We start from the raw sequence: 11,227 nt of genomic DNA on the forward strand, positions 1-11,227 counted from the left end.
GTCCACCAATTATAAAATAAGAATGTGTATTTCAAGGGCTGAAGAAATAGTATGGTGGTCAGGGTGGGGCTCTTCCCTTGCACATGGCCAGCCCACGTTTAATCCCCAGCACATTTGTTTTATATCTTTTCCTCTTATCCCAAAGTGTAGCTCAAATTATCTCCATATTGCCTTTTTGAAGATCTGTCCAAGAGTTTTAGCATTGACCAGGGATATATCTCAGTGGTAGAGCACTTACTTTGTGTTTGTGAGCCCCTGGTTTTGGTCTCGTGACACTCAAAAAACAAAAAAGAATCAAAAATAAAAATGCATTGTATTGCCAAAAGCAGTGTTAATTACTGATTGTCTAGTTAGAAATAGCTTTTGTTCCTTTGCCTTAGTGTATTTTCACAAAGGAGTGCTGGTTTTATTCTCATTTGTTTTTTATTTCCTCTTGTCTGAAATACTTATTCTTTTTTTGTTATTTTGTGGGGCCTGGAGGAACTTCAGGGTGTTCAGGAACCAGTCTTGGTCAACCAGACTGGAGCATTGGGAATGAAGGCCAAATGATACAATGATGTTCTTTGGACCTGTGGTGCCAAAGACCACCAGGACCACACCCAGTGATATTCCAAGTACCATGTGGCTCTGGAGATTCAACCAGGGTTAGGGATAGGGCTGGGCGGGCGATGCAGAGGAGATTGGTGCATAACTGATTTGTGATTTAACCCCCTACTATTTTATTCACCTCTTACTCATTTTTATTTCTTTAAAGGAAATTCTCTTCGTTTCTTTCTCTATTAAGACTGTATTTCTTCCATACCTAAGAAAACTAACATACCGAGCAAAATTGTGTCTCTAGCTCTTACTCATTCTAACATATCCACTTGGTTATTACCAACACAATCGAAAGTTTTAAGTAATTACGGCCTTCTTAAAATTTTGCAACATGTTTTACTTGTGCATTTTTCTCAGAAGTTTCATTCTTTTTATGCAATTTTCAAAGGATTTCATGGCCCAGAGATGATGAATAATCCCAAGGTATCATGTACTAGAAAATTTATATGCTCTGTTTCTAGCTTTGGGGCCACACCCAGCAGTGGTTAGGGCCTACTCCTAGCCTGGTGCCTCAGGAGTTGCTCCTGGAAGCGCTCATACCACTGCTGGCTTTGAACCCAGGTGTCTGGCATTCAAGCATGCACAGTTATCTTACTGACCCTAGAAGATTCTTTTTAGATAATTCACACTCACAAGAAGTGTCACAGTTGACATCAGGGTTACTTAGTTTTTAATCCTGCTGGTGCACAGAAATTTTGCACCAATGGTGGGGGAGGGAGATATCTGTCCCTGTTTTATTTATCATCACTGAACAGAGTTGTTTTTTAACTGCTAGTATACAGACTAACTAATACAGTTCTACAGGTATAATAAAGTTAAAAAGCATTGAATTGGAGAACATATGACAAATTGTGTATACCAGCAAGACAGCACCTGGTGTGGCTTCTTTAGTGGAAGTAGTCTCATAACAATCTACCACTGTCAGGAAGTCTAGTAAGAGCAAGGTTCCCAACAGAAGAAGAGATAAAGTTGTAGTGTAATACTAAGCTATAAGAAAAGATGAGGGCCATTGTGATAGTACAGGAGTTAAGGAACTAATTTGCTTATACTTGTACTTACTCATAACCGGGACCTGCCCCCCAAAAGGTTAAATCTTTTAGTTTGCTGCAACTTAGGTGAGATGGGCATTATTAATAAGAAAAATAAGTCAAGAGGGGACAAGAGAGAGGACCTACAATGACCTCACACTCGCTGTGGTATATGGAGAGACAAAACAGGGACATAGTACCAAGTGCTTACAAACCCTTGGCCTTGGATCATAAAACTGAGATTATTAAGCAGTAGAGTTGGGGTGGGAGGTTGGGGGAGAAGAGGTGGACTAGAAATGACATGAGGATCGTAGTTAAGGATCTTGGGGACTTTGGTGGTAGTCAAGGTGCAATAATTTCGAACATCATAACCATAAATGTTAACACTGGTAATCATGTTGTCTGACCTATAAAAATCATCTTTTAATAAAAGAATAAGGTTGCTATGAAGAAAATCTTGACTCCAATAGCGTTTTCATATTTCAGTTCATAAGGAATTGAAGTTGAGCCACTGTCTTCTTTCCCTTTAATACTGCATTCTGATTCAAAAACTTACATATACTTTGGACTTAAGTCTTACCTTGTTAAACATCTACAACATGCTATGCAAGGGCTCAGGAAGTAGAAGTCATTTTCAGAGGGGCGGGAAAATGTGGAGCAAGCCTTCTCTGAGACAAAACCAAACAAGTATTATAATATAGCATGATATGTAGTATAAAAGACACAGAGTAAGAAAAACTGTGGAAAATTTTTTACTTAAAACATACGTACCTTCTGAGATTGGCATTTTGACTTTGAAAGGTTTCTTTTTATTCTTTTTCAGAATTGATATACAAGGAAGTTATGGACTTAGAGGAGAGAACCAAGAATGGAGTTATACGAGGGCAACCCTCTCCTTTAGGTTGGTTACAATATAATCTTGGTTAAGCTTTCTTCTTACATTTCATAATTTTTCCTTCAAGCCAAAACCTTAGTTCTTTTCATATTTATTGCTAATTAAAGTTTTGTAAGTATAAAGTTTAAGCGGAAAGTTGAAAGGACTGGTACACTGTACTCGTTCATCATACCTACTGTATTAGTAACTGAATTCATTAAAATGTGTATCTTTTTTCTGTGATACTTAGAACAGAAATTTGAAACTTTTCTGATAGCATTGTTATTTGTCTTTACAGAAGAAATATTTTGCAACTCAATATATTTACTTTCTATGATTATATTCATTTTTAAATAAGCTAAAGCTTTGGTGCAATGTTTGCTACATGCCATGCCAGGTTACGTTTTTATCTTGGTCTTATTTATTAGTTAACAAAAGGCAGTAGTAATGACATCCCCATTAGAAATTATTTGTCCTTTAATAATACAACTGGATACATGAGTTAAACGTTTTTTTCATAGGTCATCTTACATTTAAGTATCTTTGTAAAAGGTAAAATGACTTGAAGAGAAACTTTTAAGTTTTGGGTAACATGTAAATATTAAGTATATATTGCGTGATTGGGAGCTGAATAAACTACCATTCTCAAAACCCGTCAGAGATATTATTAATCCCATTTTAAAGATAAACTAAAATTCAGAGAAATTGAGGGACATATTACAAATCTTTTATGTAGAAGAACTAATACTTGGAGCTTATCAGTCACTTAAGAATGCCTGGATTGGGGCCAGAGTGATAGTACACTAGGTAATTCCTATGTGCAGAACTAGGAGTAACCCCTGAACATTGCTGGGTGTGACCCAAAAAGCAGTAAAAAAAAAAAGCGTGGGTTCGGATTCGGGATGGAGTGATAGTGCAGTGGACAGGGCGCTTGCATTGCATGTGGCCAACCTGAGTTTGATCCCTGGCACTCATGGTCTCCTGAGCACAGAGTCAGGAATACGCCTTGAGCATTGTATGTGTAGCCCAAAAAATAACAACAAACAGAATAATGCCTGGGTTTTTTGGCATCTCAAGTGGCTTCTGACTGACACTGGGAACATAGGCATATTAGGATAGTGTTAAGGATGAGATGAAATTTGAGCGATACTTGAAGGGTCAGTAATTTTAACAGATAGGTCTTAAATGTGATTAAGACTGTATAGTTTTAATCATTTCTCTTAGAACTCTTCTGTTTAGGCAAAACTTGACATCTTAAGACACAACTTTTGGCATCTTATTTTATTGGGAAAGATTTTAAATAAAACTAGTTTCAGATGTGATTTTTATTGCACTATAAAGGCAAGTAGTTCTTAAAAATTCTTTCCATAGCTTTTGTCCCCCAAATCCTGAATGAACCAGAAAAACAAAGTGAAATAAAATTCTGTCACTACTATCTAGCTGCGCGTGCACTCTCTTTATTTACAGAACTGTTAATGTAGAATTTCATGCATACACACCTTCAACCACCACTGGAAACTTTCCTACAACACACACACACACACACCCCACCTGAAGACCATGCATTTATTACTGATTCTTTATATCCTACAGATGACAGATCATTCTGTGTCCTCTCTGAATGTGATCCCTCTCCTAACTTCACTCAGCATAATACTCTCCAGATCTATCCACATAGTAGTGAAGTGCGTGATTTCATCTTTTCTTAAAGCCAACTAATACTCCTGTGTGTGTGTGTGTCTGTGTGTGTGTGTGTGTGTGCGCGTGCGTGCGTGCGCACACACACATCATACTTCGGGTTGTTTGTAGATTTTGGCTACTGTGAGTAATGCTACAATGACCTTAGTGGTGCTTTTCTGAATAGAGGATTTTTTAATTGGGGTAGGGGGGAGGCATGGTGGGGGGTAGTGCTTAGTGCTGACTCTGTGCCCAGGAATCAAAATTGGGTCAGCCATATTCAAGACAAGTAACTACTCTCTACCTGCTGTACTGTGGCTTCAGTTGAAGGGTAGATTGCCTAGAAGTGGAATTGCTGGACTAGTCAACATTCCTACCATTGTGATTGAGGTTTCTTGTCCCCCACATCACTACCAGCACTAATTGTTTTGTTATGTGTGCCAGTCTCACATATGCCAGTCTCAGTGATACCTCCTTGTTGTTTTGATTCCCATTTTTCTAGTGATGAGTGATGCAGAGCATTTTCTCATAGACTTTTTGGCTATCTCTGTGTCTTCTTTGAGGGAGTTTCTGTTCATCTCTTCCTCCATTTATTGATGGGGGTGGAGTTTTTCTCGTAAAGTTCAATCAGTACTTTATATACCTTGGATATGCACTGGTGATAAGTGGTGGAGTGGTGTGCAAATATTCTTCTCCAGGCTATAGGGTGTCTTTATTCTGGTTGTCATTTCCTTTGTGGTACAGAAGATTCTTAGTTTGAAAATAGTCCTACTTAGCTTCCATTTGTTTAACCAGTGGCATTGTATCATTAAAGATACCTCTAAATTCAGTGTCATGAAGTGTTCTACCTAGATATAATCTGTGGCACTTCAGTGAATGTGGAGATCATGTAACTGAAGCAGTTGAACTAAGACCTCTTTATAAAGTGATCTTACTAAAAGCCTTAACTTACACTTTAGAACAAGATGTACCTGGGGCTGGGGCTTTTTTTTTTTTTTTTTTTGAGAATTAGAGCTCACCCATGTTCAAACCAACCCTGGCACCAGGCACTGCTGGGTTAGCTCTGATCACCTTATCACTGCTAGACCCTAATAGTACCACATTGCCAGGCCATTTCCTAAACCATCAGGAGGCTTGCATTGCCAGGAGTGTTCCCAATTAATACTGATTAGACCCCAAATAAATAACAGGATATACCAGAAGTCTTGTTTGGAATTTACAGTGAGAAAATACCATAAATCATTTTTATTGAACAAGGATTTTTTAGTTTTTCCGGTGACATGTCCCTTTGAGATCTGTTCAGCAAAGTCTTGAACTGAACAGTTTTTGAGAAAAGAGCAGTACTTTACATTTTAACTTAGCGTGAAGGGTGATTTGTAAGTTGCTGTTTTGTTTTGTGAATCTCATTAATGAACCCAAGAAAAAACTATTTGTCACAAGAGGCAGTCAGTACAGTATACGTCGTTCAGCATGTGACTCTGTCTGCAACTGATTTGCTGTTTTGTTTCTCATAGCACAGGTGCAGCAGTGATCAATGGCTCTCAGCATCCATCGTCATCGTCGTCTGTCAATGATGTGTCTTCGATGTCAACAGAACCGACTTTGGCCTCGGATACAGACAGCAGTCTGGAAGCATCAGCTGGACCTCTGGGCTGCTGTAGATGACTACTTGGGCCTTGGGGAGGTGGGAGGCTGGGAGGGATGGGGAGTCATTTAGTCATTGATAGAACTACTTTGAAACAATTCAGTGGTCTTATTTTTGAGTGATTTTTCAAAAATGTAGAATTCATTTTGTAGTAAAGTAGTTTATTTTTTTTAATTTCAAGTGATGTAATTTAAAACTTAAGTTGTGTTTTAAAACAGCAACAAAACTGTATTGTATTTTTGCTGTAATTAACTGTATAATGTAAACCTAATTATTTTATCATGGTTTAAATTTTTGCATATTTGCTTTATCTTATGCTGCTGATTTTTTTTTACTGAATTTGTAAGATTTTGTTTATCAAAGCAATTATGTGGTGACTTGCCTATATCATGAATTATTTAAGATTTTTATAGTTTTTTTTATTAGAATTTATTTTAAATGTTTTGTTCATGATGCTATCCTTCAGGGTTATGTGCTTATCGATGAAATTACACCCTGAGGAGTGAGGGAAAATAACCTGTAGCCAGTTATATTCAGGAATAACTACTGTAAATGGTGAACGTGTTTTGAAGACCTCCAACATTTGCTACTTGCCAATCTTAATTTAGTTATATAACAGAACTATTGGTAGTTAATTCTATATGAATATTGGCAAAAAGCCCCATCATCTAAATGGCAGAAAAGCTCAGAACATGTCTTTGAAGATGCTGGGCATCTGCCACCATCACCCTCTTTTCCCCCCACCTCACCTGACAAAAGTAAAATTAAGAGAGTATGATGTTTTCTGCAAATTTGTGGCATGCTCAAAGCTTATGATCACATAAAGTCAAGAGGATACTTCATGAATAATACATTTCAATGCAAATAAACAGATGGTTCACTTCTACTAGCTATGAGCCTGTTTTTGTATACACTGAGTTAATCTACTCAGGCTGTAGGTCCCAGCAGTGGTTTAGAGTCTGGTCTTCCCTGTCCTGCAGCCTTGGGCCCTTGGACCTTTCCAGTTTCCTATTAAAGTGTCAGTCAGTTGAGCACCAGTTCTCACGGTGTTTCTGGCCATTTGATTCTACCTGTGTAGCATAATCATCTTTGTACTAGATCTCGGGAGGTTCCAAAACCTACTTAGGTTTACGTAGGTGATGTATCAAATGAGCAATATACCGTTCATCTGAAAATAGTAGCACACAGCCATACTATAGGATATCATTTTCTAAGGACTGTTTCTTCACATTGAGCAGAGCAGACATAAGTGGTGGTTATTTTGTCTGAGTCTCATTTTTTTATATCTGATTTTCAATAAAACATGCAATGTGGATGTTGAGTAGTGTAAGAATGGTGCTGCTCCTGACTAGTGTGTGTTAACTGTTTACATTTTATACCTGCAGGATTATTTCTTATAACTGAATTTTTCTTAAGTGAACTATCATTGAAGCCTCATTACTTATCTCTAAAATGCATTGTAATTCCCCAGGCACCTTTTTGTCATTTTTGAAATGAGGGATTTCACATCGCGACTTGAAGTGCATACTCAAATGACAAGGTTCTCGGCAGAAAGTCCATTAGAAATGACCAACAGGAGCTGGAACTGGTAAAGCTCAGCGTACATTGAAAGTTCACTAGGCGTGTTATTCTGAAGTTTATTCAAAAGATTCCTTTTGAATATTTTATTTAGGTCATTGTTAATGTGCAATATGTAGACTATATTACCCCTTTTATATGCTTTGAAAATAACCAGGATTTTTTTAAAATGGTCTACAGTCATGATTTCCAGCCACTGTTAAGACTATCAGTCTTCCATCAGTCCCTTTTTTATTCATAGTACAACGTGGCACATTGTTTATTTGGCAGATTACAGATTTACACTAATACCTTTGGAATTGTAGAAACAGAATGAGACTTAACCATTTCAGAAATCTGAGCATTTGTGTGTACTTAGTTTATTAATTTAGCAGTTAGCTTTATTTTCTCTAGAGACATTATTTCACTATTGCACTTTAACAACTGACATGCTGTCAGCCATTTCCCATATTTTGTTTTTCTTTTTTTTGTTGTTGTTCTTTTTTTGGGTCACACCTGGCGATGCTCAGGGGTTACTCCTGGCAGTGCCCAGGGGACCATATGGGGTGCTGGGAATCGAACCTGGGTCGGCCGCGTGCAAGTCAAACGCCCTACCTGCTGTGCTGTCACTCCAGCCCGTTTTATGTTTTTTCTTAAGCATCTCTATTGATAAAGATTTGGTTAAGTGAAGAAAACCAGGTGTTCCTATGTATTATTTATTATAAACGCCAGCTCCCACTTGCCAGTCAGCATGTTTTGGTTGTTCAGGGGGAAAAAAAATGAAAAACCTTATTGGAGGAAATTAAAGTACTAAAATTACATCCTTGAAAAAAAAAGTCTGTTAGTGTTGCCTGCCCTGATATATTTTAAAAATACATTGACTTGTAAATGCAGCTTTTTCTTTTCTTAAATCTGTTAACCTGAATCTGCAGTGTTTCTTTTTTATTTTTGATATTTTTTTACTATAACCAATTTTGGGTTATTTTAAAGAAAAATATGCAACGCCACCTTTGTTATATATAATTTTCAGAATTCAAATATATTCAGTACAATCACTGTCTTGCTACCAGAAAAAAAAAAATCTTTTGACCAAGATTTGTTATTCAGCTTTTTGTAGGTTTTTCTTTCTGGTTAGGTTACACTAATTTGGTTGTGCTACTACTTTCTATGTATTTCTTCCTCATTACTATTCCATTATTTATCTTCTACTAATTACTGATCATTTGTAAAAATGATGGTGTTTGGGGGACTGCTTAAACACAGTGTACAGAGGTAGAGCATCTCAAATCTGTTTGCCCAACAGTTCTCATTTTGTCACACATCCTTGGCTGCTGATTGTTCTGGTATGCAATCTTTCAAGTTGGTAAAGGTACTGTGTTTACATCAGATTTTCTAAGAGAAATGCCAGCCTTTTAAATGAGGCTACCCCACACCCATCCCCTTAATTGCAAAGAAGCTTTTAACTATATGTAAAGCAGCAAACTCCCCCCCCCCCCCCAGCCTGTTTGTTATTTTGTTTTATGCTAATCCTGCTATGTTGTCTAAAAAGATGAAAAGGATGCCTGAGAAATTGCAGCAGGCAGGCAAGTGGAGTGGTTTCCGGGTAACAGATAAAACTTGATATACACTACCGGCCAGTATGTGCTACACATATGGAGACCTAACAACTCATTGTTGCCTAGGCACAAGCCTGCACAACATTTTGAGGTTAAAACACAATATAGTCTATTTTCAGAATTACTGTTGTAGTTTGTGAGTGTTGGTCATTAGTCACATTGTAGTTGTAGAGTGAATGCATGAAGCCCCGTGACCCCAGTAAATTTCTCTTACTGTAGAAAACCAAGCAACACCATTCTGTCATTAGCAGCCCTTATAAATGTTGCCTCCAAATCCTTTACATTTTAGTATACAGTGTGTTTTTCTTGATCTCTCTTAGGTTTTTCCTGAATCAGAGGAAATTAATTTTTCCGTTGTAGCAAGAAAGATAATGTAAAGGGCATTGAAGCAGAAGCGTATAGTTTGGGGTATGATTACAAAATCCGTAAGGAAAACAAAAGTTCTAATTTTAAACTAACTGCTCTTAGTTAAGTGCTCTTAAGGAGAGTCTAGTAAGAGTAACAACCTTCTGGCCATTTCTGGTTTAGATTCTCTTTGTTACTGAAACTTTTGAGAAATATTACCTGTGGATTAGTTTTGCACAATGTTCTATTCTCACAATAACTAATGAATTAGATTTTTATTGAACTACCTCACACTAATTTTCTATGCTTTCCCAAGTAAGCTGTTGCCCTGTTAGATCTTGACTGAGTGTGAATTATATGTGTTAAGTACTTTATAGCCAATGTCAACACAATACCACTAAGTATGTAAAATACATACCTTGCCATCAGTAAGAGAGATGTGTAGATTCTGTCGTAGTTGTTGGAAAATTGTTAGATGTGGTTGTTGGACATGATTACTGTTTTTTGTAAGTAGAAACCTGCTCGTGATATCAGTCCATTCTTTACATTTTACAAAAGAAATAAATCTTAGTAAATTTTACGAAGAAATGAATTACTTTTGTAGGCCCGATATTTGGTATATTTTTGAGAAGCTCTTAATCTTTTAGCTGAATGATGAAGTTAAACTAAACTAGCGGTCTACCTGGACTGTGACATCTATTTTCTCATTACAGAGTATTCTGTACAATAGGTTGTAAAACCTGAAAACCTAACTATGATACTGGACGTTTGCTTTTTCTCCCTCTATGCCATTCCTTCTTCATTCCTCTCCCCTGTGTTCCATGCCCTCTCCCTCCTCTAGACAGAACAAAATGGGGCACATTGTAGGGAATGCTGAGATAATTATTGTGGTTTTGAATCATTCATGCCCTGGTCATCAAATATGCACCACTGGAATGTAAACAATGTTACCTAGTATGTTAATTGGTTATAATATTTTAAATAAAAAAGAAAAAAGTGGTATGGAAATTATGAAATTAAGAGTTTTTTCATTGAAAACAAATTATAAGTTTGTGGTGAAAGGTTTTCCTGGTAACAGTAATTTCTGTAGATTGGGATAAAAGATTATTGGAGCTGGCGTCTTAAGATTTTTGTTACATACTGTGAAGACTGTAAAATAACGTTCCAGTTTTCTGGTTATTCTTATTTTTCTGGTGTTTGAAATTGCCGGAGAGACAATCTTGTGAAGTGAATTTCCTTCAGTGCCCTTAGCCTAGTTAGTTTTTAATAGTCATATGAGAGAGCAGCCAGTATAATCACTTGGCAAAAATAAGTATTTTAAAAAGATCTCTGGGCCAGAGAGTTAGCACAAGGGTTAAAGCACTTGATGCAACCTACCAACCCTGGTGGCACCAAAGTTTCCCCTGACCCCAGAGTCAAGAATGGACCCTGGACACTGCTGGCTGTGGCCCCAACTTTACTTCTCCCAATTCTCAAGTAGTATCTTTGGAAACAAATGAAACTTGTTTTGAAAAAATTTTGAACTTTTTATTTTTTTTTTGCCAGGAATATAATCTGCCTGCATTTGGCATAGTCTATGTGGCTATCAGGGTTACTCTATATCCAACCTCTCTGTATGAACTCACTCCTCCATGGGTCTCAACTCGTTTTGGATATATCCCAACCCCATATCTATGCTCTCTTCACCTCTGCCTGCCCCAAGGAAAGGACAAGATGAGCACAGGTTTTCTCACTGTTGCTCCATCAATTGCCAGCTTGGTGCTGCTCATCACTGCCTTGGTGACAACGACAGAAATAAAGAGTCTGGAGGTAAATCCCACTCAGCTGTGGTGCCCTGGCAACACCAAATAGAGTTAACTTGTTCCACTGACACAGCAGTTCAGTGTTG

At 37.4% G+C, this 11,227-nt stretch overlaps 1 protein-coding gene across 4 annotated transcripts in view; it reads left to right on the forward strand.

Moving 5' to 3' along the window:
• Positions 1-10,355, forward strand: part of MAPK8 (mitogen-activated protein kinase 8) — an 81,278-nt gene extending 70,923 nt beyond the window's left edge. For 2 of the 4 annotated variants that reach the window (XM_056130376.1, XM_056130375.1), the window contains exons 12-13: positions 2,449-2,526; positions 5,696-10,355. In XM_056130376.1, the coding sequence (XP_055986351.1) occupies positions 2,449-2,526; positions 5,696-5,841 (224 nt within the window). In that variant the 3' untranslated portion in view covers positions 5,842-10,355. Of the gene's footprint in view, positions 1-2,448; positions 2,527-5,690 lie in introns of all 4 variants that reach the window. The other 2 variants (XM_056130377.1, XM_056130378.1) reach the window with 2 other exon arrangements.
• The last annotated feature ends 872 nt before the right edge of the window (positions 10,356-11,227 follow it).

This window comes from Sorex fumeus, unplaced genomic scaffold (genome assembly GCF_029834395.1).
Source record: "Sorex fumeus unplaced genomic scaffold, SorFum_2.1 ptg000078l, whole genome shotgun sequence".
Classification (NCBI taxonomy): Eukaryota; Metazoa; Chordata; class Mammalia; order Eulipotyphla; family Soricidae; genus Sorex; species Sorex fumeus.